General features: G+C 42.4%; 1 protein-coding gene across 3 annotated transcripts in view; it reads left to right on the plus strand.

The window, feature by feature from the left end:
- Nucleotides 1-3051: 3051 nt before the first annotated feature.
- The window catches only part of FAM135A (family with sequence similarity 135 member A), a 95009-nt gene continuing 70132 nt past the window's right edge, over nucleotides 3052-27928 (plus strand). Inside the window, exons 1-3 of one of the 3 annotated variants that reach the window (XM_075747432.1) lie at nucleotides 3067-3571; nucleotides 19585-19670; nucleotides 23234-23353. In XM_075747432.1, coding sequence (XP_075603547.1) covers nucleotides 23265-23353 — 89 coding nt within the window. In that variant the 5' untranslated portion in view covers nucleotides 3067-3571; nucleotides 19585-19670; nucleotides 23234-23264. Of the gene's footprint in view, nucleotides 3572-19584; nucleotides 19671-23233; nucleotides 23354-27928 lie in introns of all 3 variants that reach the window. The other 2 variants (XR_012834439.1, XM_075747430.1) reach the window with 2 other exon arrangements.

Consider the following 27928-nt stretch of genomic DNA (forward strand, 5'->3'; position numbering starts at 1 on the left):
ACAGCTGCTTCTCTGACAGAAATCGTTCCTCCACTCATACTTACTCAATCCTAGACACAGTAATACATGAACCATCCCCGCAATATAATATTGACTCAAAATCTGGCTATCCTATGTCCAATTTTTTCTTCTTTGGTAATTTTTCTGAGATTCAACCTTTCTCTTTGTCCACCTATATAGATTCCTCAGAAAAAAAATGTTTTCTCTCAGTTTATTTATTCCAGACTGTTCTTGAATGGCCTCCTGATACACAAACTGCTTGTGCATACTGTTACCAAGCTTCCTTGCCAGAATATTCATTGTGTTTTCTTCTCCCAAGAATCAAGATTAAGCTTCATCCAATTTTCCAAGACTTCTGCAGCTCCACTCTGCCTCACTGGCCCTTTACCATGTTGTTGTTCTCCCACAGTGTGCTTGCTATACTACACACGGGAGCAGTGTGGCGAGATCCCCAGCTTATCAGAGCCGCTCTGAAACTGGAAACAGCACAGTTGTTTTCGTGTGGTATCACGTCTGGGTTCCCAGTCCTGCTTCTTCAGCTGCTGGTGGCTACACGGCTTTTGTTTCCCAATCTGCATGAGTTTGGTGCTAGCTGGAAGATACAGACCAATTAGTCCTGTATTGAGCCATGAAGACATACCCATAAATCAGTGAATTATTCTTTTAACAAAATCCCGGACTGGTAAAAATGCTCAGCAATATGAGCTTAGGATTTAATTTAATTTCCCATGGGAAAGACAGCTTTGGCAGAACTCAAATTGCAGAAGTGGGCTTCTAGGGCCTCCTGCATCATACCTAAGCAATGAATTACTTCTAGGCCTTTCTACACTAGTTATTAGTGAGGATAATCGATAACTTCCCGATAGGCATCTCTAAACTAATGCTTACCAGTGCAGCTAGCCTTGAATGGGGTACCCATTTTGTGGCAGTTTTTATGTATAGCACCCAAACTTTACAAATCTCCTGGAAATGAGGGCAGCTTTGCACAGAGACTGAGAGAACTGCTATTCCAAAAGGTTGTCTTAATTCAGAAAAGCCATCAGATCATCCTTCTTTATACACGAACAAGCGGGGAGGCAACAGAAAGACATGCAAGGAGGCCAGCAGACCCCATCCCGTAAGACAGCACTCACTGCCACACGCAAAAGAGCATGGTCAGCAGTTGGGCTAATTGACGACAGATCTTCACAGGTGGATTTTGGTGAGGGAGAAAATTAGATTTCTCTAATGGGAGCTATGCCATTTATGGGAACAAGCTGCCAGTTTTCTGCTCGTATCAGAAGAAAAGATAGTTGCCAAGAAATGCTTCCTCCATTTAATGGGAAAGAAGCCTGCGAGATACATTTTCCTAATAGCAAAAGTCCAGGCAAGGTTCGGGAGAGATAAAATAACAAAAATAATGAGCCAGACAAGTACATATCTGTGCAAATATATAAACTGTCAGCCTGGCCTTGGACTAATCAGAAACCAGAACATCTTCCACAAATTCTAGCTCTTGAGAGCCACACGAACTATCTGGTGCTGAGCATTTTTAAGTACAAAAATGCTGTATTTCTGAGCCAAGTAAGTTTGAGGTGTGTGTTGTATTTAGGCCTGGTGGGTCCTTTTGTCAGACATGCATAAACTGTTTTAGTACTGTTCTGTATTTCAGAACTGACTCTGCCTGACCACAAAGCAGTTACTCAAGCTTATCCTGAAATAGCCAAGGGTAAATAAGTGAAACGGCAGCCATGTGTTTTCAGGTTCAAGGATCAATAGTGATGCTCTTGAAACAGCCTTTTTAAAAAGCCTTGAGACACTGGCATGGTCCTGACAAATCAGATGCAAGTTTCATTTAAATCATTAATCTCCCATGAACTGAGATTTCTTTTATGAAAAGTAAATTCCCAGATAGCCATTAGTTCAGCCTGCAGTAAGATTCTGCCAGCAGTGATCAGTACAATCTCAATCAGATTTCACAGAAGCAAACAGGTGCTGGGAACTCGCAAGAATGTCTCACAAAGCTGGTCTTGGTACTCCGTGGCGATCAGCTTCTCATCCCTCTGTCATTCATGCAAACCCAGTAGCACTCAGGCTTCTCACTTTCACACTCATTTTCTGTCTGCATTTTTGGATGCTAAATCAGTGACAAAATTACTGAAAGAATCCTATCCAAAGACTAACAGATCAAATTTAACATTGCTGGCCACCTGACTGGCCTGAAAGACTCCCTAAACTGAAAGCAAATGTACTGCTTTGTAACTCCTCTTTCTGCAAACCAGCTACAGGCTTAGGTTTGGCTTTCAGATGGGAAGCCCACATTGGAGTCTAAAGTCTAACTGTCTTTATGCAAGTTTTCTTCATGTCCAGGGTAATTTTTTTTCATGTGAAGGCGAGCAGAGAGAAAGGGAAGAAGAAACCGATTTTTTTTTCCAGACAGCTGATCATTTTGGTTTTAGTAGCTCTCTGAACCAACTAACTTTAGAGCTAAGCATTGCACTTGTTAATGACACTGTAGTACCTAGCATCTCTCCTCCTTTGCGTTACGACAATCGGTTTTATCATCATCTCTTACAGCCCATTTACTTGTATTTTGCTACTGCGTATTTCTAGAACATCTTACTCCAGAAATGAAAACTTTTTCCCCAAAACGGCTTAAAAGAAGCTCTTTATCTCCAGTCCTGCAATCGGGCAGGTGCCCCACAGCTCGCCCCCCGCTGCCCTCATTGCCCCCAGGCGAGCCCCGGGGTGCCTGTTGCCCGCGGGCTGCTCCCTGCACCGCCTTGCAGAGCCCCAGCCCCGGCGGCTGCCCGGGGGCTCCGTGCCTAGGTCAGGGCGGAGGGTGCCGGGAGGGCAGCGCTGGGTGCCGCGGGGCGCCCGAGGCCGCCGGCAGGAGGGAGGCCTCCTTCGCCTTCCAGTGTGCGACACTGGAAGCGGGCTCTGGGGGGTACGGGGCCGCCGGTGGAAGACGGCCAGTAGCAAGCCCGGAGTTGGTCACGTCTCTCCCAGCCGCCCGCGGCCCGGCCTGGCCGCCGCCCCCGGGGGTTGCCGGCCTCTCCCCTCCGCCGTCGCCCGCCTGGCCCGGCAGGGCAGCAGGGGGAGCACGAGCCCGAGCCGGGCGCAGCAGCGGGGCGAGCCGGGGCTCCGGCTCCCAGCAGCCGCCGCAGGAGCCCCGCGGGCGACTCCTCGGGGCCGGAGGTGGCGCGAAAGGCCCGACGCAGAAGCCGAGGATGCGGCGGCCGCGGGCTTCGCCGCCACCGCCGGCCTCTACCTAGCCGCGGGCGCAGCCCCCCCGGCGGCAGCTGCGAGGCTGCGGCAGCTGCCAGCCTCCGGCACCCGCCGCCCCTCGGCGCCGGGGAGCAGGAAGCGGCGCTCGGCCGGCTCTCAGCGCGCCCCCCCCCCCCCCCCGCCCTCCCCGCCCAGCGCAGAGCGGGCGCCGGCGGCACAGGCCGCCGCGAGAGCAGCAGGCGCTGGCGTCGGATGCCTGCGCTACGCCATCCCGGTGCTGCCGCGGCCTGGACTCCGCGGGGAACGCGGGCGAGGAAGCGGCGGGCGATCGGCGGGCAGCGGCGGCCGCTCCTTTGTGTCCAAGGTCGGTGTGGGGGAGCGGTGAGGGGGCGCGGGGCGGTGGGGGAGAGTGGCGGGGCGGGCCGGGAGGCGCTCCCGCCGGGTGTCGCAGCCCCTCCTGCCGGGCTGGGGCCGACGGTCGCCAAACGCGCCCCTCTGTGCCTGGCCTCTGGCTGCTGCGGGCATGGCGGGCGGGGGACTTGTTTGCGTTGGGCTAACCCCCCCCTTCTCCTCACCCCGGCAGCCCCGGCGGGAAAACTCCGGGAACCTCTCAGCACCCGGCCTGGGGTGGGGGGGTGGGCTGGGGTGCTCGGCTGCCTTCACCGCGGGGCAGAGGACGCCGCTCCTCCTACCCCCCCCGCCCCGGCCCCTCGCCTGCCGCCGCTTTCCCCCGGCCGGGGAGCGGCTTGTGACCGCCGAGAGCGGCTCGTAGCCGGGGAAGTTTCTGCTCGAGCAGCGTTTTGCCGCTGATGTTGATTGTTTATCGCTCTGAGGCGACATGGAAAATAGGTCAGAAATAATGTCCACCTCGTCCCCTCCGTGAAGTGCCCGAGTACCGGCCGCGGTGCTGGGGCAATCGGAGGCGTTGCTGCCTTCTCCCTCCTTGCCTTCCTGAGAAATATCGGGTTCTCCCAGGGTTCGAAACTGTGTTTGGGCTTTTTAAAATTATTTATTTATTTAATACTGTTCCTTGGTGCGGTGTGGAAAGTTGCTGGCCGAGCGTTAGGAATAGCTCCCAGCTATTTCCTGGTGCGCGGAGGGCGGCACTGGCAGCTCCCCGCCCGCCCGGCGGCTGCTGCTGCTGCCCCGGCGGGACCGGCCGGGCTCTGCTCCCCGCTCCGAGCAGGGAATAGCCTGTTCACCCCCAAAACGCCGGCCGTGCGTTGCAGGGTGTACGGCAGGGCATTGCAGTTACGCGGTGCGTGCTTTCAGCAGATGGTTGTAACTCCTGTTACCATCCGTAGGATATCTTTAGGAGTGAATTAACCTTAGGACGCATACGGCAGAAATTGCATGATCAGTAAGCAGGCTTGTGGAAATAATCTTTCCTTTCTGTCCTGTTATTTTAAACAAAATTTTCAATAGAACTTATTTGCAAACTTTATTTCATGATTATATGTTGCAGATGTACCACTTTGAAGAGAAATTTCATAGCATAACGGATTTTTGAAAATTCTAGTTGCGGGGATTTATGGTCATGTTGATATTATAACTAAAGAGGTATTTGTGCTGAAGTGTTTAAGTCCACTTCCCCTTTCTCCTGGTTGCAGCAGATTTTTCTGATTGAAAGGTAAAGAAACTTCTGTTTGAAGTCTTACATTTTATCAAGTAAATTGACATTAATGTCTGTTTTGTTTTACTGGGTTTTGCTTTATTTTCTAAGGAATTAAGTCAGCTAGCTTAATGTTGTCTTATACATGGGCAAAGCCTGAACTAGAATGCACACGCACTGTTTTTTTAGTTTGCTGGACTGATAAGAAGTAGGGAATGCTACTGGCGTGATCCTTATTACCCGGGAAGGGAATGTATTACATTTTCATCCATAAAATATCTCTTATTTAGCATTTTGATTGTGAAGAAAAAACTGCTTGACCCTTGCCAAAGAATAACTGCCACAGTCCAAACCTGGTTCAGTAAAGCTGTGTTTTGCTGAAACGTTATGTCTTTTTCAGGATGAAAGAATTCTGGGTTTGTAGAGGAGCAAATTAAATACTTCGACATAGTTTTTATTATTGCATTCAACAATTCTTTTCTCCTTAGAACTGAAAATACTGTTTTGTAGGAAGTGAAAAGTAGTACAGGCTCAGGCTCTATCTTTGCAAATACTTTTAAATGAATGAAACGCAGAATTGTTATCTTGCTGTGTTTCTTCCATACAACTGTGCCAGTAGTCGCAGTCTGAGTACCTGCATTTGGTATGTCAGAGCACAGCTATAAATCTTAGTCTACACTTTCCTTGGATGGCCAAACTTATTTTCCTTTTCCTGCCTCTCATTTTTTCCCCTGTAGGTAGCACAAGTCAATTCTTAAGCTTTCCTTCAATATCAATAAAAAACTACAGAACATAAATTTGAGCTCATTCTTTGGAATGGTTTAAATTTCCTTTATGTGAAATACAATCCTATAAAACTGGTAAGAGTTGGCTGATACAAGAAGTGAAAATATTAGTTTTGTTCTTAAATTAACACCTGCTTTATTAATAAAATTGATTTGTAATCTTCACTTTAAATTACAGTCAGTATGACTGGCCTGGGTAGGGTTTGGCATAAATAGTAATCAGTAGTAATAAAGTGCACACAGCAACTAAAATCTGTCTTCAAAACTGTGATTTTCAAAACATGCTTGACAACCCAGTACCTTTGTTGATTCAGTTTAATTCCATTACTGTAGAATATAGTTTTGTTTTGAGTTCAGCGAAACCTCAAAAATAACACCTTGGATTCTGTTCAGGCTTCAGAGGAAATAAGCCATGGTGTCACTTCTGAAGCCACTGAAGCCCCAGTGATGGCTGTGAGACTGTTACGTGGCACTCTAGTTCTGTGATTGTAATGTTTCCCTTGGAAGTGTGTGGGTTCCAAAACTCGGTTCTAGAACTGTCTCCTGCATTTTATGCCACATAGAAGAATTACTAAGTACAATTCCCAAGCAGGGAGCGATGTGAAAATTGAGATATGTACCTCTTTCTAATGTTTCCTGTTGACTTTGCTAGTCAGTTCTCCACTGAGGAAGACTCTGGCAAGTTCTGGTGGACTTGATTATTGTGGTTTTAAGACATCATGAACACCCTGTGTCAGCATGTTTCCATTAGTATCGCTTTGACCAGGTTATGGTCTGATGTTCTAGTGTGAGCTTCTCTTTGAGGGTGCTGGAAGTGATTAGGATGGGATACACGTGCTGCAGCCATCTGGCTGGCTGTGGAGGTGGATAGGAAAGCAAATTCTGGCAGAGGGGCAAAGCAGATTACTGTGAGCGGCAAGGTTTTGAACTACTGCAGGTAGAGATACGGGAACTGTGTCTAAGCTCTGACTACTGTTATTTTATTTCTTTGAAGAGAACGTAGATGTCTATACCAATCTAGGAGACAGGTACCTAAACATTTATTAATGTAGTGCTGAGAGTACTGGTGCCTGTGTGTCTCTCTTGGCCTGGGTACTGTCCTGAACGAATGTAAAAGTTGACTGGTACCTAAGATGGACCTCAGTGTGAGACTTATCATAAATGGTTGTAAATTCTTGTTACTGTTGACCTTGTTTCAGCATTTGAAGTTGTTACTGGTATAGACTAGTGCTGCTCATCCTTGCTTGCTGAATGATTCATTTTCTCTTTTCTGTCTTCTATCTTGAAATCCTTCTGTTCTTTTTTGACCTCTGGTCCCTACGGACTACAGGGTAGGCTTGGTAGATTATACCCTCTTGTTAACCAAGGTGGAAGAGTTGTATTTTTGTTGTGTGGGGTTCTCCCCTCCCCTTTTCCTTTGTATGGAAAAATACAGTCTCACTACTGCTTTAATTGTTGTCTTGGCAGGATGGACGAGTAGGATCTGTGCATTGACCAGCAATTGTTTCTGATGGGTATTTGTTTTCGCAGCCTGCTGTTGTGTATCGGGTACCTCTGACAGGCCGTGTGCTCAGAGAGCCTGTAGCCACAATAGGTATTCGTGTGAAGTGCCAGCACATTCAATTTCTTTTTTGGTTAAACTATGAACATAACTTCAAGTTTCTTGAATTATGAATTATTTAATCTTGCATTCATTTTCCCTCCTAGTGAAAAAGTTTGGGAAATGTGATTTATTTATTTTTTTTTAATTAAAAGTTTATTTATATGGCAACCTTCAAATGCTTTATATGTAGGATAAGGATCTTATATAGGAACCTTCAAGGCACAATCTTGCTGTTGTAAATCAGGAGCAAGGGACTGGATTTGATTGGTTAAGTCCGCTCAAAAGCCACTTTTACTTGTCCCTGTGAGCTTTCTACAATCAGACTATGTTTCTGAATAAATGCTACTTCTGTGTCTTTCTGCCACAGCTAGGCAGAACAGTAAATTATGTTCTTACATTCTGTTGGCGTTCGTGCACCTTATGTTTTCTGTGTGGCAAGACATGTGCTTTTATGTTTGTTAAGCATCTGCTGATTTTGGCCTACTCTAGCATTTTACTAAGCACGTTTTGATCACTTTCATTCATGGGATACATCTCATGAAGTATTGTGTATAGAAAACTACGTCACTGTAGAAGTATGAGCATAGCAGTTAAATATTTATGCATTCATTTCTAGCAAAAGCATTTGGTATGTTGGTAATGTGGTGTCGCTGATATTTGTAGAAGTCTGTTGTACAAATAATTTTCCTCAAAGAACAATACATGGAACATTTGTGGTAACAATAGCATACAACAAAGAGTATACAAGAAAAAAAATCTGAAAGAGAGGAAGTAAGTTTGCCATAGTTTGGGCGCAGGGAAAAGTCAGGTGAGCAAATTGTGTTTACTTCAAGCAGGAAGCTCTATTCTTGGAAAGAACAGGCAGAGAAATAAGGAACAGAATGAAACCTTGCAGAGTTCAACTTACAAGCAGAACAAAAGTTGAAAACACTAAAGCAGATTGAAATGACATTAGGTCTATTTTTCATTAGATGATTTCAGTGCCATCTTCTGTTTTTCTAATGGATTTTCTTTGGAGGTTTTGGAATTGGGAACATTTTCAGTGCTAAGAATCTTGAAATTTGTATTTTGCAAGCAATTTTGTTGGAAACAAGATACAAAGTCTCCCTTACCAATATTTCTTACTAAAAATAAATTTAAAATTTCCTCATTTCTGAATTGTGTGACTGGTATCAGGAAAATTGAAAACATATACATTTCACTGGTTTTTAAATTTCAAGTGAAAAGTTACAAGTTTGTTACCTCTAATGCTAGATAATTATACATATATAGATACATATATATATGTATGCATCTAGTTTGCTGAATCTCATTTATAAAATAAATCACAAACCTGCACACACCACACCCCCAAATTCTTAGAATTAAGAAGAAAAAAATCTACAGCATTCATCAGTTGTGCAGGAAGCCTTACCTTTGACTTCTGACATTTTAATAAACTGGCTTGGTTTTCAGATTACTCTGCTTACTATAATCACAACCTTGTTCACATGTTGTAACCTCATGAATCTATCCCTATTAGTGATCATGGCATAGATCATTCGTTACCTGTCATGTAGAGGCTGTCAAGCTAGATAAGCTTATCATGCTGTCTAGCTATGAAATAAACTGAATTCTCTTTAAGCTTTGAATTATTTTCTGAAGTTAACAAGCAAGGTTTCCCTTGAAATTTTGGTATCAGAATGGCTTGCAGTATATCATTTATCGTCTTTCTGTTTAAACTTACAAGAGAAATGTAATAGTATTTGCTCTTCTGCAGTTTTAAGAAGTGTTATTCATAGAAATTGTACTTCCCTCCCAGGTGGTCAGTTCAGTTGTCACTTGATGATGTTTCTGCATAATGATTGTGTATTTCCATGAAAAAAAAATTACAACTAAATAGTGTTACTAATGCTGCTTTTAGTAGTAGAGGTATTTGCATATCTAGTACTTGTAAACTACAGTATATATTGCTTGCCTGCCTATTTATTTGTACATGGCCTATCTAGCTTTCTATAAATGCATATATACACATTTTAAAGATTTTCTGAATTTTCAAAGCAAACTCTAAGATTATACCAGCTATTAGATAATTCTGGGGCCTTTGGTTTCATGCACTTCTGACCTTAAACCCCTCACATCAGTGAAATAATTCAGATCAAAACATGGCAAGATATTGAGGATATTTGAAGTGCCAAAACAATGAGGTGTAGGTAGTAGAAAACATACATTTTAATGCTTTACATGTAAAACGGCATCGAGGAAAGAGACTTGTAATGGTTTAATGGTATACTACTAGACCTAAAGGTGAAAGTCAAGACTTAGATCTCTCAGTTTGTGGCCATTCTGTCAGGCTGAACTACTTTTTCTAATGAAAGCCCTTGCTGCTGGGGCAGAAGCTCTGAGGCATCGGGTCTTACCTGCTGCTGATTTTACTTCATGTATTCTTAAGGTGCACCCTCTTCTGCCAAGGTACATGTATGGCTCTGAAATTAATTTGAATGTCAGCTAATGCTACAAACGTCTGAATTTGGGTTGGTGACTAGAAGCTCTAACAGATGTGTACCTGCCTTTTGACTCATGAAAGGTGTAAAAGCTGGCAGAGTTTAGACATTTTCATGGCTGGTCAGTATGATCAGCTGTCAGTTTGTCCTTCTCAGGTAGGACAGGACAGAGCAAGGACCTGTTTGAAAACAAACCAGGTACACTATCAGCAGGGTAGGGAAAGCCTCTGCTGACTGTGGTTCCTAGTTGTTGGGCCTTTTTCCCCTGGATGTGTTACGTTGTATTTAATAGGTGATTTTGCTTGTTCTAGTTGTAGCAAATTTGAAAGCAGCATATAAGGGATTTAATGATTACGAAACCTTAGTACGTGAATTTCTGCCTAAATATGACAAGTAAATTGTAGGACAAGAGGAGTGAACAAAACCTGTTCCATATAAAACATTGTCAAAAAATGTTTAAATAGCGTTGGTGACGGTTCAAGCTAATTCAAAAATCAGTTTACTGCTTTGTTTTGATGTAACCCTTCAAGTCTACCCGTTGAAGCTACTGAAGGTGATCATTAGACTTGTTTTATTTTGAAGGTGTTATTTCGGTAACAGAGCTATGCCATTTTAAGTTTGCATCAGTTTTTTTAGCGGCTTCTCACGCATCAGTGTTGTTCTGTCAGTTAAATGCCACACGGGGAGGGGGAGGCAAAAGGGGCATAAAGCCTTCAAGCAAAATAAACAAAAGCAGAACTTGAATTTGATGTGGTTGCTATATTTACCTGTTTAATAGGGACTCTTTAAGTAACTTATTTTGGTGCTGTAGTCAGGGGGGAAGCAACGCCGGTGCTGTGAGGCTTGCAGCCTGTGGAGCTTCAGGTGGGTGCGGGCTTGGAGCAGGCTATGGTGTCCAGGGTGGCCTGCCTCTGTCTTCCTCCATGACAGAAAGAGCCCTTCTTCAGCAAAAATTGTTCCTGTTCCCTGACGCCAGATCTGTGGGTCGGTAACTGCGAGCAGAGCATGTTTCTGGGCCTGTTGGGACAAAGAGCTGCTGGATACTGTTTGGCTTTCCAGCCTCCCGTGCCTCCTTTAGGAAAGAAATATCCCTGGTCCAGGTTACGAGGGAGGGTTCCCAGGTGAGTGGTTACCTCCTTGGGAAGCTAGGCCCCTGAGGAGGGAGCGGGATGTGCCCTGCCAAGCAGGGGAGAGGTTGGACTGGGCTGGTGCTGGTGCGTGGGCTCCGGGACTGTGCCCTTCCCTAGGGGGGAGGGAGTACTGTCTCCTTCCTCTTTCAACTTTTGAAGTGAATATAAGGAAGGAATGGAGGGTATTTTACTTCAGGAATGGCCATGAGAAGGGGCAGTTGCTCTCGCCCTGCCACTTAAACCTCTTTGTTTTGCTGCTCCAAGGCGGTGCCTTAAGGAGTTGGGTGCGCTGAGGAGACAGCTAGCCAGAGAAACCACTGTGTCCTGCTGCTGCTCACCTTCCCTTCGCCATTGCTGCGATGGCACTGCTATTTGCGGAGCTGTGCTTTGATCAGATCACTTCCTTATCCTGTTTCAAGCCCTGCAAAAATAGATTATTCTTAGATGGTAACTAATTCATTTTAAAATACTGTCCCACAAGCACTTGGTTGGCAGTGTTGCGGGGGGCAATGTACTGATGCTGCAAAGATGGGAATGAGCACCTGGAGCAGAAACATCTGAAGCTGTTGCTGGTGTGGAAGACTTTGTGTAGTTTCATGGGCGAAGTTGGCTTAAATTCTTGCTGTGCCCTTGCTTACTTCTTCAGGGATTAGATATGAATATTGGCATAGTCTTTCAGATGTATCGGTGCAGCTGTTTGTGGATCCATGCCATATTTAAATCAGGGAAATGTTGTGGTTTAAATAAAAAAAATAAAAACCCAAAAGCTTTACAAAGTAATCTCCAAAATACCTGTAAAGGTTTGTTGTGGTCGTGATGGGTTTTTTGCCATCCGCAACTGCCAGCGCAATTGCAGAGATGGCTGGTTGGTTGTGGGGTGGGTGGGAGCAAGTCTCCAAGGGGAGCAGAGGGAAATCCTTTAAAGATTTTTCTGCTGATAATATATAATGTGCTATTTTCTCACAGTGCTCACTGACATCCATTCTTTCTATAGCATCTATGCTGGGCTCTGCTGAGTTTATTCAAGCTATCATCACAGTTGTCCATCACTGTTGATCAGTGTCTTCTTCCCTTGAAACTTCTTTCTTTAGAAAATACTTTTGCTGGGCATTGGTTGATCAAAAAGTGGACACAGTACTCTATGTACTGTATTTAGTCCCTTCTCTTGTAAATAAAGGAAAGCAGGGAGTTATTTGATTTAATTTTATTTTGAGGTGATTTTTTTGTTTGTTTGGGTGTTTGGGGTTTTTTGTTTGTTTGGGGGTGATTTTTTTTGCTGCTTGTAGCTGTTGGGTCAGATCTGATTTGCTCTAGGCAAATGGCAGAAAAGAAGGTGAGGGACATCAAAGAGCATTAAAAACTGGTGCTTAACTGGTTTTGGTAATAGCTAAGTGAACTTATAAGGTTACATATGTTTCGACTTAGTGTTCTTTGATTTGGAGGCAAGCAGCAAATAAGTTGCTGGAGGTGCTACCTGAGGTTGCAGAGAAAAGTATGGCTCTTCTTCACCTGGTCAGTATGAAGATGAAACAAGCAGCAACGAAATTGACATGCAGATGTTTGTTTGCTACTATATGTTTGTGGAAAGCCTTAATGTACATTCTGAAATACTTTCCCATGACCACATAAGGTCATTGCTTGCAATAACAGTCTGCTTAATTGTCCTTCAACTTTACACTTGTATCATACAACCATAACTAAATTGCACTTTGTAGTAGAATAATATAGATTTGACTGTAAAAGTAATGCCTGTTTTGTGTAACAGAAGAGTTGCAGGGAGGGTGTTAGAAGACCTGTGGGCAGAAAATCATTACAAAAACCAAAATAAGAATCTGTGATACTTCTCTGGTGGGTATTGAATAAAGACAGTGGACAGCAATTACGAGAAGATGATAGAATCATAGAATCTTAAGGTTGGAAAAGACCTCTAAGATCATCAAGTCCAACCGTCGACCCAACACCACCATGTCTACTAAACCATGTGCCAGAGTGCCACATCTACATGTTTTTTGAACACCCCCAGGGATGGTGACTCCACCGCCTCTCTGGGCAGCTTGTTCCAATGCCTAACCTCTCTTTTGGTGAAGTTTTCCCCAATATGTAATCTAAATCTCCCCTGGCACAACTTGAGGCCATTTCCTCTGGTCCTGTCACTTGTTACTTGGGAGAAGAGACCAACACCCACTTGGCTACAACCTCCTTTCAGGTAGTGGTAGAGAGTGATAAGGCCTCCCCTCAGCCTACTTTTCTCCAGGCTAAACAACCCCAGGTCCCTCAGCTGCTCCTCATAAGGCTGGTGCTCTAGACCCTTTCACCAGCTTTGTAGCCCTTTGGAGCCCATGCTCCAGCACCTCAATGTCTTTCTTGTAGTGAGGGGCCCAAAACTCAACACAGTACTCAAGGTGCGGCCTCAGCAGAGCTGAGTACAGGGGCACAATCACATCCCTACTGCTGCTGGCCACACAAATTTCTGGTACAAGCCAGGATGCTGTTGGCCTTCTTGGCCATCTGGGCACACTGCTGGCTCACATTCATCTGGCTGTTGACCAACACCCCCAGGTCCTTTTCCTCTGGGCAGCTTTCCAGCCACTCTTCCCCAAGCCTGCAGTGTTGCATGGGGTTGTTGTGACCCAAGTGCAGGACCCAGCACTGAGCCTTGTTAAGCCTCGTACAGCTGGCCTCAGTCCATCCGTCCAGCTTGTCCAGATCCCTCTGTAGAGCCTTCCTACCCTCAAGCAGATCGACACTCGCACCCAATTTGGTGTCATCTGCAAACTTACTGAGGGTGCACTCAATCCCCTCATCTAGATCATTAATAAAGATACTAAACAGGACTGGAAACAATGATGAAAACAATGTTCTATATTTCCGGAGGGTTCAGATTTTTTTTTTTAATTGAAAATCAAAGAATCAAACTTTTAACCTAAATTTATGTGCTATAATGCTTGTCTCATTTTGTTTTGTTAAAATGATGGGGAACTGGAAGCCAAACCACAAAGAAAAAAAGTGAAATCAAGGATTATGGTTTTTAAAGATGTAATACTGTAAAGTCAGCCCCAAATCAGCTGATTTTATATTAGGTTATTAACATTGGGTATTGGAAAATAAAATAGTCTTTGACAGAATACACTTACGTGTTTCTAAAATAACTTATATCTATATGAAAGCTCTAGTGGAGTCACTGTTTTTCCATGTTGGCCCATGCAGCCGATGACCACAGATGGTATTAGTGTAGGAACTACCAAGAAACTGGTTTTGTGACCGCTGATTCTGGATCAGATTTGCTATCAGATTATCTCCTAATGTAACTTTGGTCAGGCAGGCAAACAATCACATTTCTTAAGTTAATAAGAGTACACAATATATTGTTTGCGCTGACTTAATGCCTACTGTGGGATGAAAGACAGTAACTATTTGGCATAAAGCCTTCCAGTAGAAAATCAGCCTGTCAAATCTAAACTGTATTTACTGTCTTGTCAAACCATGACCTCAGAGCAGATATTGGAACAATGACTCAACTCTGTAAATTGTGCTCTGTTTTATTTACAGAGGACAGTAATGTGGAATTATTTCCTATTAAAAATAATTTACTGAGCGTGTACAGGTGGGCTGTTTTTTCATTTCTCTTGAAATCAAAGCTTTATTTTTTTGACAATAAGTTTGCTTGGGGTAAGAGAGAAGTTGCAACAAGTGTCTTTATTGGACACTCTTCTGATTCATAAAATATTTCAGAGTAATGACATTAACTATCATTGCAGACATTTTAATGCCAAATTCATCCATCCATGTGAAAGTTATTTTTCATTTAATGGCATTGCTTGGGACATGGAATTCAGAGAGATACTACTTTTTTCCTTTGTACAAGTAGGAAAATGAAGTATGTTTTAAGTACACTAAAATAGACCCTTAATATTTCATGAAGAACCTGTTCAGTTAGGTAGAATCAAATTATTTTGGTAAGCTTCCCTCTCCTGCTTTATTAATTCTTACCTATTGTATCCTTCGTAACTTCTTGAGATTATGAGAAGGTGAATGTATTAAGCTATTGTGGTGGGTCGACCCTGGCTGGGGGCCGGGTGCCCACCAGAGCCACTCTATCACTCCCCTCCTTCTCTAGACAGGGGAGAAAAGGTATAACGGAAAGCTTGTGGGTCGAGATAAGGACAGGGAGAGATCACTCACTAATTATCATCACGAGCAAAACAGACTGAACTTAGAGAGGGAATTCATCTAATTTATTACTAAGCAAAACAGAGTAGAGGAATGAGAAATAAAACCAAATCTTAAAACACCTCCCCCCACCCCTCCCATCTTCCCGGGCTCAACTTCACTCCCGGCTTCAACCTCTGCCACCCCCAGCAGCACAGGGGGACGGGGAGTGGGGGTTACTGGTCAGTTCATCACACGGTGTTTCTGCCAGCTTCTTCATCCTCAGGGGGAGGACTCCTCTCATCGTTCTCCTGCTCCAGCAGTGGAGTCCCTCTCATGGGAGACAGTCCTTCACGACCTTCTCCAATGTGAGTCTCCTCCACAGGGGTGCAGACCTTCAGGGAGCAAACTGCTCCAGCGTGGGTCCCCCACGGGGTCACAAGTCCTAGTCAGCAAACCTGCTCTGGCGTGGGCTCCTCTCTCCACGGCTCCACAGGTCCTGCCAGGAGCTTGCTCCAGCGCTGGGCTTCCCACAGGGTCACAGCCTCCTTCAGGTGTCCTCCACCTGCTCCGGCGTGGGGTCCTCCACAGGCTGCAGGTGGAATCTCTACACCCCCTCATCCTCCTCCATGGGCTGCAGGGGGACAGCCTGCTTCACCATGGTCTTCACCACGGGCTGCAGGGGGATCTCTGCTCTGGCACCTGGAGCACCTCCTGCCCCTCCTTCTGCACTGACCTTGGTGTCTGCAGTTTCTTACATCTTCTCACTCCTCTCTCTGGCTGCAAAAGCTCTCTCTAACTGTTTTTTTCTCTTTCTTAAATATGTTATCACAGAGGCGCTGATTGGCTTGGCCTTGGCCAGCGGCGGGTCCATCTTGGAGCCGGCTGGCATTGGCTCTATCAGACACAGGGGAAGCTTCTAGCACCTTCTCACAGAAGCCACCCCTGTAGCCGCCCCACTACTGAAACCTTGCCACGCAAAACCAACACAGCTATGCAGTTTGTTCTTTAAGCCAAAATACTACAGCTTGCAATTTTTTTTTTTTTAGTTTACTATAAGATCAGTATATGCTTTTTATGTAAAGTTCCAGAAGACTCTTAATTAAGTATTTAGAGTAAGCACTTCATTTTTCTTTTTCCCCTATATTGCTCTTCTGAATAGGTTGTCAGGAAAAGATAGATTAATTGTATTAATTGAAAATTATAAGCAACGTAAGTAATCAATTGATTTGCAGATGTATTTCTAGATGCATTACTTCTGCTTTAGTTAAAGGCATTTATTTGCATCACTGTTGTTAAGGTAGCTTGATGGTGAATGGACAGCTTAACTGCTGATGTATACTGTCTGCTCCCCTTGGTTCTTAGCATGAGAGTGTAGTGCTATTTGGTTCGTTTTTCTCACTCAGCCAGTACGCGGGACCAAAGTGGGACAAAGGGCTGGTGTAATGTGGTACCACATATCCTGAAAACGCTGCATTTTGCTGGTTCTGACTCAAAGGCAGTCACATTTGTGCCAGTTATTTCATACCCTTTTAATCATACCTTTTAAAATGTGGGGTTTCTTTTTAGGGGAAGTCTTTGTAAAAGGCTGTCATGGTTTAGCCCAGGATAAAACATTCAGTTTGGTTTGCTCATGTTCTGTTTCCTCTTTGCAAATTACTGTTGAAACCATTGTCCAATTCAGCCTAATGTGGAAGAGGAGAAGGGCTCTCAAAGATGATGAAGTTTTTATTTACTGTAAATTGGCGGCTGAAGAGAGAAGACACTGAAGATAGTGCCCTTACTGGGACGAAAAATACAGAAGTCAGCTAGCGTGGGGTCCGTTTTGCAGCAGCTAGGCAGCTGCTGCAGATATAACTTCATCATACCTTTGGGATGTGTGATCTTTTGCCTAGTCGAGGGGCCATAAAAGGTAGGGGCTTATCATGGTGGAGGGAGAAGGACGCAGAGGTAGGAAAGCAAGTTTTTAACTGTGCTGCTCACAGAACTTTTCATGTTAAACTTTGTAATGAGGAAGCTTAGAAATAACATGTCATTTGTCAGACAGACAAAGACCAATGCCAGGGTAGAAGGGAATAAGCCTAATAAATGTTCAAAATGAATTATTGTATCACATACATGATCTATTAATAGGGGAGAAGAAAAGAAATAAATGCAACATATTAATGACTTTCATGCTCAGTGGGAATAATCAAGTTGTCAGCTCGAAGTAGTGAGTATGTTGTTTTTATCAGTGTGCTGCATAGAAGACCAGATATTGGTGCTAAATTTAAAGCAAAAAGTAGGAAAATCTGAATTTTAATACTTGATTAAGCTGGTTGTTTATCTAGCCCATTAAAATGTCATAGATATCTTGCATTAGCTTTGTTAGAAATGGTGAATCAAACCTTGTAATGGCTGTCTGGGAAGTAACAAAGGCTTAGAGAACCAGGCAAGAAGAAAATTGTAATAGTTGAATTTTGCCCTGAGCCCATAAAATTAGGTTTTTAGGTTTAACTATATTTAAGTAATGCTGGTTATTTACATTTATGTAATTATTTATAACTGTAAAGCTTTAAAAAGAATTTAATTAATAAATCCTGATAGAAAGCAGTCTATTCTGTTGTCTTTTTCTAGAGCGGTGATCATGTTGTCTTTTTAAAATTGGGATAATGACTTGAATAAGGTATCCTAGATATTTCCACTTAAGGTTTTTTGTTTGTTTGTTTCCTTGTTTTACAACATGATGATTATGCAATCCAAAATTCAATTAGCATTTCTTTTCTACCCCCTCACCTTTTTAATTATGGAGAACCAGGGTTTATTTGTAGTGTCGGGAAGCTTTAGTCTTCAACAAGAACACTGTGATACTGGGTACTGCACAGCTGTGAAAAGATTTCAAAGGAGGACAAGAGGGTTATGCTTGATGCAGTAGTCCAGGCTGTCTCTGCAGGGGATGCAGAGAGAGAGGTGAAATGATCAAAATAACAAGCTGGTTCTTTGCAGCACCATGCTGAACTAATACATGCAGTGAATTATGCTTTTTCAGCTTCACAGTAATTAAAACAAAAGAGGATATTAGCTTGAATGAGTTTTGGCCGTATGGATAGATGGGACATATTTCTAATCATGTGCAGAAAAATTTGGCAGGTCTTGTGCATAGTCTTGCCAAAGTCTATGAGAACCCAGAGAAAACTAAATGAAAAATAACTGTCTAGGTTTACAGTCAGATTGTATTATTGTGCACGCTCAGAAAGTAGGCGTTAGGAGTAGCCATGCAGGGTAGGTCAAGAACTCTGTTTTCACCACATTGAGTTTCAGGGGAAGGCTGTGTCTAAGAAACAGCTAAAACTGGAATTGAAGACAGTTCTCAGGTGGCGGAAACAAATGTGTGAGTCGTCAGCACAGAGATAGATGGCGGCTGAATTTGTGTTGGCAGGTGCTGGATCTCTGAGCATAAAGGAGAAGAGGATGGGAAAAAAAGGGCAGGCATGGAGGTGTACAAAGCTCCTACAACAACTTAAAAAAATTGTCTGAAGACTAAATGAGCAGCTAGAAGAAAACTGGAGGAAAATAAACATTTTGTTGTAGTTTTGTTGTAGGATTCTGTATTTTTGCTCTTCCACTGAATATAAAATATTAAATCTAAGGCTAGAACAATTTCAGGTACTCAGGATTTTGTGTGTTTTCCTCTTTTAAAAAAGAACTGAGTCCTTTACACAGGTTGTATTGCATTGTTAAACAAATGGAATAAATATCAGTGCCACTTTGATGCAGCATTGTGGTACCAGGATTTTACCAGGGCATTATTGATAATTTATGGTGTCAAAGATGTAATATCACACGTGACATATGCAAGTGATTTCTATTTTAAAAAAATCCAGAGAATGTATTTTTTTATGCCCCACTTTTTCTGTTTTCTTCTCTCGGAAGCTAAGGCAAAACCAGTTTAGTTTCATGGCTTGCCTGCACAAGCAGGAGCTTCAAGGAGAGTTTCAGAATATTAGGTGGCATTGACCTACCTCTAATGTTTGCTCTAAGAAAGCGGGTTCTTGGTCTTAAGACTCTCGCTCTTGTCCCCTGAATTTTGTCTCCTGAGCAGAAGGAATACAAGATTTACCAGAAGAATTTTATCTGACCTATTATTGTATGTTGTGTCCTCCCTGGTAGCTATGTAGGACTGCGTGGGGGCATGAGCTGTATTTGATGACTCAGACCAGAATATCCTCCTACCTCCTCGTTGCTACATGGCTGCTGAGAGTCTCTCTGGGGATCGGGGTGGCTGGGGGCGTACTGGAGTCCTCTGGGAGCAGGATTTTAGAATTCTTGGTGAAGACAGGAATAGTTTGGCTGAACATGGCAACGTCAGTTTTGCCAGAGCATGGGCGTCCCGAGAGGTTTTATTTTTTTACTTTATTTTGGAAAAATAGGTGTCAAACTGCTACACATACAGAAAGCTGTAGTGCAGGAACCAAGGGCAGATTGGAGAATGCTGGCAGGCGGTACATGTATGATTGTTATAGAGGATGTGGTAGGGGCTGTTATTAGGATGCAGAAAAAGAGAATAAAGAACATGAGTACTGAAAAGTTCTAGAGATACTGCTCTTAGTAAAACGTTTGTTTGTTTATTTTTTAGTTCAAGCAGTATGTTTTTGACAGCAATAGTGAAGAACTGGAAGACTGGTTAATTAACATACAAAAATGGAGTATTTACCAGTGGAGGTAAGACATTCTTTGAACGTACTGCAGTTTTGTTTCTTAGCGTTGTCTTGAAATTCCCAGTACAAGTAGCTAGATTAATGGCACTGTTACACAAGCATTTCTCCGAGAACAAAGCTGGTTTAAGAGGTTTCTGTATATCTCCATCTGTCTTTTCATTGCACTCTCAAGTGCTCTGATGCAACTGCTGTAAAATATCACTAAAATGATCAATTTAGAAAAAAACAGAATCAAGAAACATTCTCTCCTTCCGATGTTCTTTTAAAATCTGATATCCTGTGATCCATTTTGTATTGTGGCCTCAGAAAAGATTAGTTTGGATAACTAAAGAAGTGATGGGCTAGTGGGGAGACACCATGGACTGGCCAGGGTATGTAGGAGATTTTCCACCTTAAGAAAATAAATAGAAGAAAAGTAAAGTTTTGACCTTCAGTATAGGATCAAGTGGTTTTAACTGATACTTTAACTATTGGAGATGTTCAATCTCAGTGCTTAAATATTTTTGAATATTGAATACAAGTTTATATGCTGCATTAACCTCTGTTGCTCATATGGAGAGAGCTCCTACTGAAGGAGTCTTCTGCTTCTTACAGGCAGCCAGGACAAATGTGCAGTTCAATAGCTTGGTTTCTGAATGCTAATTATATGCTTTAAAATACAACAATAAACTCATTAAATATTAAAAAGAATTGTGGACATTTAATGTCATCGAAGTTCATCAGTGAAGTGTAGCTGTAAATTTGAATGGAATCTGTACAAATAAATACTTCTACATGAGTTTAACTTTTTTTTTTGGTTGGCTTTTGTATGATTAGCATACAAAAATAAAGACATTGTCCAAGTTTGAGTTTTTCCTTTAAAATATTTAATCACTGCGTAACACTTTCTATTATATAGTTCAAAGAACACAGTTTTCCTTTGCACAGACGTGAAAGACTTTGACAGAAAAGTACTGATTTGGTTTCTGTCAGCCCAGGGCAGTGAATGTTCCCCTTCATCCAGGTTAAGGTGCACATGGAACAAGCTGATGCTTGGCAAAGAAAAAGCCATCCTCAAAGGTCAGCTGATAGACTGCAATCCCAGGTACATGCAGCGTTGCTTTCTGGATGCTCTGCTTTGTGAACTGTACTGGTTCTGCAGTTGATAGTGGTGCAAGGCATGGGTGCCATTTTTCCAAATATTGTTGGTAGCTGAGTGAGGGCTGTGTTACTGGATTAAAACACATGGCGCTGTGTAATGCAGGACTGGGTTTTTACTGGACCCTGTGTTCGGTCTGCAGGAGTTGCCTGCCAGGCAAATTTTAGCTGGCTGGGGATGCTAAATCAGCTCGACAGAGGAAGGAGGGAGTGGCCCCAGCTAGAGCCATGTTAGACACAATAGAAATACCACAAGTTCACTGGACAGCCCTTTTGGCAGTAATGCAGGATGTGGCTCTCCTGGCTTTTATTGTTGAATTAACTCATTCATAAAATAGACCTTCAAACTTGTCTAATTGGACTAGTTTTGGATTATTCTGAGTTTTCCTACTGGGGACTTGAGGGACCCTGAAGCATTTGGGAGTGGCTGCTTGGCCTAACAACTCCTGCAGAAACAGTTTTCCTTTCCCTTAGTGGAGGCAAACTGTTCAGGGACATAGACAGTGCCACTGGGGAGTGGCATTGTGCATTGTGCTGGGCAGTCAGAGGTGTGTAATGTTTTCCTCCCTTGAAAATGTAGTTTCATCAAAATGCAAGCTGGATGAGGCTGCCTCATGGCATCCTTTGTCTAAGTTCTTTCATTTTTTTTCGGAGTCTTTTAAAGTGGCGTCGTTTCTGAGGTGTTGGACAATTTCATCACAGGTTTTATGCACAGCCCACAAGGTTTGTTGCCCAGTAGCCAAGGGTCATGGGTCTAGGATCTCTGGATCTCTGCTCGGTGGCAGATCAGGTTCCATTTGCAGAGGATACACTTGCATCTTGGTAGGTGATGCACATGTGATAACACAGTATGGTAACCCCAGAGAATTAGAGTGCAGAACTTCTTGATTCTAGCTTTAAAGACCACTGAGGACATCCCTACACAATCCTTTAGACAAAGCAGTGGAAGAGAGAATTGCTGCAAAGCCATGTAGGTTATCAGTGACAGTCCTAGCGCTACATATTGCAGCAAACTTGTGGCATCATTCAGTTAATATGTTGAAGTCCCTTGATTGAAATTTGAATGAACACAGGATATTTAGACAAGCTGGACATCTAGATGCTGTAGTTTTGATCTTGCGGTAAAAGCCCTTGATCTGAGTTCATCATATTGTCATAACTCAGCTTCAGCAGCAAAATTCCTCTTTCCCTGTTCCCTGTTACTTCAGTAACATTCTGTTTCTGTGTTTTTGTAAAGTGCATGTGGAGTCCTTGTATTGGCTGTTAAACCAAGGTCAGAATTAACTTTTTGTTTGTAGATAAAAATCTAGACCTGTGCTATGGTGCTTGAAGCCTTCCAGCTCCTCTGGAGTGAGTACAGAAAGGTAAATCTTATCTTGATTCATATGCCGAGATAATTTAGTTGGTAGGCTAGAGGTGGCCTCTAAAGGTAACTTTACTTTCAGGTGACTGACATCTGCAGCAGCGGTGACTTTTTCTTTTGCCAGCTACTCTGTTTCAGTCTCAGTAGTACTACCTGCTGCTTCACAAAAACCCAAATGCATGTTCAAAACTTTAGAAACAAAAAAACCCCATAATCCATTGAAGCTCCAGCCAGGCTAGCTTTTTTATGTGTACTGCTTCTGTATTAGACCCAGAAGATGGACTAATGTGCATGAAGGATAGTCTGAGTTAGGTGTTTTTGTTTGTTTATTCCTCAAACCAGACAGTGCTTGCAGTGTTTGAAGTGCTTGTAGAAAATGAAGTCTGTTATTAATCCAGTTGATATTGTTGCAGGAAAAACAGCAGAACTCTGTAAAGTCTGTAGGATTTTAATTTAAGTATCAGCAGGTAGTTGAAAATTAGCAGGAAGGTGCCAGTCTGTGGCTGCAGAGACGACAGTGAGAATTAACACTTTACTACTAACGAAGATTGACTAAAAATGAGCATGTTCCTCGCCTTCCCTCTAGAATCTCTCCATCTAAGTCCCTACATGACCTGGTCAGGCACTTTCTCTGCACTGTTTGGCCACACTGTAATTCAGCTGTCCCTGTTCTCACGTCAGAGTTGAGGCACTGCTACCGGCACGGTCATTCTGCTTCAACAAGGGCTGGAAGCAGACCGTGCTCTTTTTCTCCTTGTCGGCAGTATTTTTCCCTCTCTCCAGCCAAGTACCAGAGCAGCACTGCAGTCGTAGCTATCAGTAAGTGCCAGCATTATATTATGCTGATGGTGTGTTGTGATACTTCTCTGATAACGTTTGATTCCTTCACAACAAAGATAGAAGTTATTGTGGGCAGGATTTGGTACATCCTATATTCTGGTTTACTCCAGGGCCTGTACACTTAAGGAAGCTGTGCAAAATTGTGTATAGTGTTGTCCTTTTTAAGGATCAGATAGGCATTATCCCCAGCTTGTGTTCTAAAAAGTTTGTTTTCTGTTTGTTTTCAGTAACTAAGGTGCTGACAATTTTGACTTCTTCATGCTCATAAACATGAGTGAAGTTCAGGCTATGGTAGAATTCTCCGTGGAGCTCCACAAATTCTTCAATGTGGATTTGTTTCAAAGAGGGTAGGTAGTGCGTTCTTTCAAACTTCACTGTGGTGGATGGCTGGTGTTGGAAGGACCTTAATGGGTACTGTCATGTAGCACTGGTTTGTGTATTATTGACTATTTTTATACTGATTTGAAATTTTTTTTTCCTTGTTGGAAAGGCATATACTTTCTAGGAATTAAAATTAAATGCTCAAATAATTTGGCCTAAAATTTAACTTGTAATGAAATATTTTTTATCTGATAGGAGAAGAGGGAAGCTCTGTAGGTTTGTAGGGTAGATTATGTTCTTATCCAGACCTTTACACTTTCATGTCTTAATTTCTGTAATCCCTTCTGTTTGAAATATGATAGGTGTTTCTCTTCAATCTTTTGAAAATGTTGCTGCCCCAATTAACTTACTAGTTTATCAGTTTGGCAGTGGAGAACTACACCAGCTTCTCTCTTCCTCACACTGACTCCATACTGCCTTGTTAGACTCTCCTGACCTCCTCTTACTGATCTCTATAGGTTTTTTCACATTCCTTTCATTTCATATTACCTGATTGTCCCTAGCTTACTTTCTAAGGTCCTCCTTTCCCATGGAAATAGGAAATAATCTTTTGTAGCTTATTCTGGACTTATTAAAGATTATTGGTCATCTAGTGTTGTGGTACATTGCCCTTCTGTCAATCTGCTAACAGACTACAGAAAAATACACGTCAATATTGTAGTTCTTACGATGTTTGCTTTAGATAAATCTGGCTGAGGCTGTGTCAGTGTTTACAGACAGGGAACAATACATATCAGTGTTGATTTATGCTAGCTCCTTTTTCCAAAACATTGTAGAGTAACTTTCCTTAGAAACATTTTAGTAATAAGAAAATATATTCTTGTTTTTAACCTTGTCATAAAGGCAGGCAGTTGGGGGGTGTTTTATTGTTTTTAGTAGTGTTGGGTTTTGACAGGGTGAGTTGATGAAGGTAAAGTAATGGGAAAATGTCATTGCTTTGGGATACACATAGTTCCTCTACCTTGTATTAACCCTCTGAGGTGGATGTTTTGGTGAAGAGGTATAAAAAATAAAAATAAGGTAGGATTGGGATAGAGCTCAGGAGAAAGAGGCATATAATACTGTTATAAAACATAGCTTGGCTAGCTAGCCTCTCTCTTTGCCATGTTACTGTTAGTTTTCATCTATGTGTTATTAAAGCTAGCTTTTCTCTAAATTTGACCTGAAGCTGGCATTGACAGAAGTGATTATCCGTTATGCTGGCAACCATTTGCAGTCAAAGTATATGCAACAGACTGTCTATGTCCCGTTTTGGGGGAAAGTTGTAATTTCACTCTTCATTGGAAGAGGAGGATTAAAGAAGGCTTAAGAGGTCTGGGAAAACACTGAGAATATTCTAATTACTTCAACAAAAAAACACAGTCTGTTGAAATGTGGCCTTTTTTCATCTGTGAAACCTGTGAGGAAGGAGAGGATAGAATATGGCAGCATGTTAACTGTAATAGAGAAGAGCCTGAAGAAAATCTTTTGGTTGTCTTAACCAATTCAAATGATTCCTCAGAAAGGTAGTTGAGAAGCAAAGCATAGCAGTATAATTACCAGTGCTCTACTTGGCATGTTTCTTTTTAGCTTACTCTTTAAAAAGCACACAGGGCAAGTTCAGAGAGGTGGAATGCTGACATAATGAGAAAAGTGACACGACTAGATACTATACCTGTCTTGTTTCAAGCTGAACCTTTAACTCTGGGCATATTCCCTTAGAAAGCAATGTCGGGAAAGAGAGGGAACTTACAGAATAATTCGAAAGACTGAGTAATGTGACTGTTGCAATAATTTCTGTCAATTTGGCTAAGTTCTAGTATTTTTCTAGTGAACTGTCTTTTTACTTATTGGAGACAGGATGTAATATTTACATTGCCAGAGGAACTCTTGGATGATGGATTGAATCAGCAGAAAAGAAAATCTTTAGTTTCATTGTTAGCCTCCTGTTTGTGAGCTACTGCTGTGTTTAACATGGTTTCTCTCACCGAAAGTCAGGTATAGGATTGATTGTATTCATGGTTTGTTTGTGATTGTGTGCATTCAAGCCTACCTAGTTTAGCATGCCTGTCTCCTGGTGTTAGAAGCATAATGACCTTCTGAATTGTGTAAAATAAAATGCTGGCTATTGCAAGTAATCACATCAAGCTGATCAAGCTCCTTCTTAAACCTTAGTAGATTTTTATCCAAACTGTTTGGTTGGAGAGTGAGTCCAGATTCTCAGTCTCGATTATTGGAGACATCATAATTTCCAGCCTAAATTTCCTTCTGATCAGTTTTTAGTTGTTTTTATTAACAGCTTTGAATGCTATGCTTTGAATGACTCTATCAGTCCGAGTGTTCACCATGATGTATTTTTAGATGTCAATCTTTTGTCTCTTGTGTTAAATATGAACTGAATCAGTTTGGTTATTTGAATTTGTGGCACATTCCCCACCACCCCACTCCCTTTCTGTAGAATCCACATATCTCAATATTCAATCAAAACCATTATTATCTCTTCCTGATTTTATAACTGTTTGAAGAAATCTGCCAGCTATTGCATCCAACTGTAGTGTGTTTTCTTGGATCTGTATCTGTAGTGACACTATTGCCAGAAGCACTTATGACTGTGTTTACACTAACAGTTAATTTGGTACTTTAGGAATGAATTACTAGAAGCAGTGTTGATGTTCCTCTGTCTATGTGGTTCCAGGGTTACTTCAGACTAGATTTAATCTCATCCTCTGGAGCAGATGTTTGGCATCGTGACTGTATTTTGAAGTCGTTCATACCAGGAATTGGTTCAGACCTTTTTGTCCCCCCCAGGGGGTTGAAGTGCATTTTGTAACATGTAGATCAGAGCCTGTGGTTTAGCTTTCTCCAGGAGACATCTAGGTTATATACGTGGAAAGCTCTCAGTGAGTTGAACCAGCATGCAGCAAACTGGGATCATTGGGGAAAGTGCCTCAAAACCACTCTGCTGATCTAAACCAATCAGTAGTGCAGACTAAGCCAAAATTTCTTTGAGTGTTTCACTCAAGATCAAATTTACCTGAAGAGTCCTTTAGTGGACTCACAGTTATAACCATTTTATTCTCCTAACTGACCCTTTAAAGCAGATTTTTTATTTTCTTTACTTTTAGATAACGGTTATTATTCTAAGCAGAGGGAAAATACACAGAGCAGACACTTCATTCTAATACATCAGGATTGTCTGTATGTGTGGCTCCCTGCTTCTCATCTAGTTCAAGAAAGGTTGTTCCTATGTCTGTGGTGATTCTGATGGTTAGGTTCTTCTGAAAGTTGGACTGTAGCTTTAAGTTACAGAAGTATGTAGTATAGTTAAATAATAGTTCAGTAGTAACCTTATCTAATACAGCTATTTAATTATATTTTCTTATAACTCTGTGCCACTTGCTTAAAACCCAGCTTGCTCCAGATAGCTCTGTTGGTTTATTTTAATCTGTTGTTACATTCAAATAAGGCTTCACATAATTTTCCATTTTGAACTAGTGGGATTTGATGATGGGAATGTTTTCCAAACAGCGATTGATATGTGAGTATTGTGTGACAAAATGAATAAAAGAAATGTAATTGTTTGGGACCTGCGAGAAAGTGAGGCTTCAGGCTATTATGTCATCTTAGCTCATAAAAGCTTCAGTTAGATTTGGGCTCTGTAGTGCTGACCTTGTATAAATACAAAAGGAAACATAACATAGCTTGAGTGAGATGTGGACTGCAGCAGTGGAGAATGAGTTGAGTGGAAAACTGGTTGGATGATTGGGGTCTAAGCGTTGTTGTCAGTGATGCAAAGGACAACTTGCAGCTGATGACTAATGGCATGGATTGATACTGGGTCAGTAGTTCAGAGTTTTGATTAACAACCTAGACAGAGTGCCTTCTCAGCAAGCTTTTGAATGATAACAGATTGCAGGGAATGGTTAGATACCCTGGAGAAGAGAGCTGCTCTTTGGAGGGATCTAGCCAAACTGGAGAAATGGGCCGACAGGAATCTCATGAAGTTCAGGGCAAATGCGAAGTCCTCCAGATGGGCGTGAATTACCCCATATGTCAGTGCAGGCTGGGGCCCAGCTGGCTAAAAAGCACCTTTAAAAAAAAAAAAAAAAAAGCACCTGGGGGTCTCGGTGGACAAGGAGTTAAACATGAGCCAGTAGGGTGTTGTGTCAGAAGGCAGCCAATTGTATACTGAGCGTAATAGCAGGAGTGTAGCAGCAGGCATAGTTTGGAAAAGCAAGGTCTCCATCCTTCCTGTGTTACGCTGCCTGACTCCTGCCAGCAGCTTTGCAGTGCTGTCAGGCTGTATTTCCCACTTACTCAGTTTTCAAACCAGGATACTTGTCTTTCCATACTGATTTTCCTCTTTGAAAAATCTGCAAAATAGATGCTCAATACATTTATATTTTTTTGCAAAAAATTGTCTCATAAACTTGAGAACTATTAGAGATACAAGGTTTCTCTGTGATGAGAGTTACTGACTAGAATCTGGGCATGTATGATCAGTTTAATGTTACTTTCTGTGCTGGAGATAGGGAAAAGGAATTTTTTTCTGTTTGGCCAGT

Source organism: Balearica regulorum, chromosome 3, assembly GCF_011004875.1.
Source record: "Balearica regulorum gibbericeps isolate bBalReg1 chromosome 3, bBalReg1.pri, whole genome shotgun sequence".
NCBI classification, from domain to species: domain Eukaryota; kingdom Metazoa; phylum Chordata; class Aves; order Gruiformes; family Gruidae; genus Balearica; species Balearica regulorum.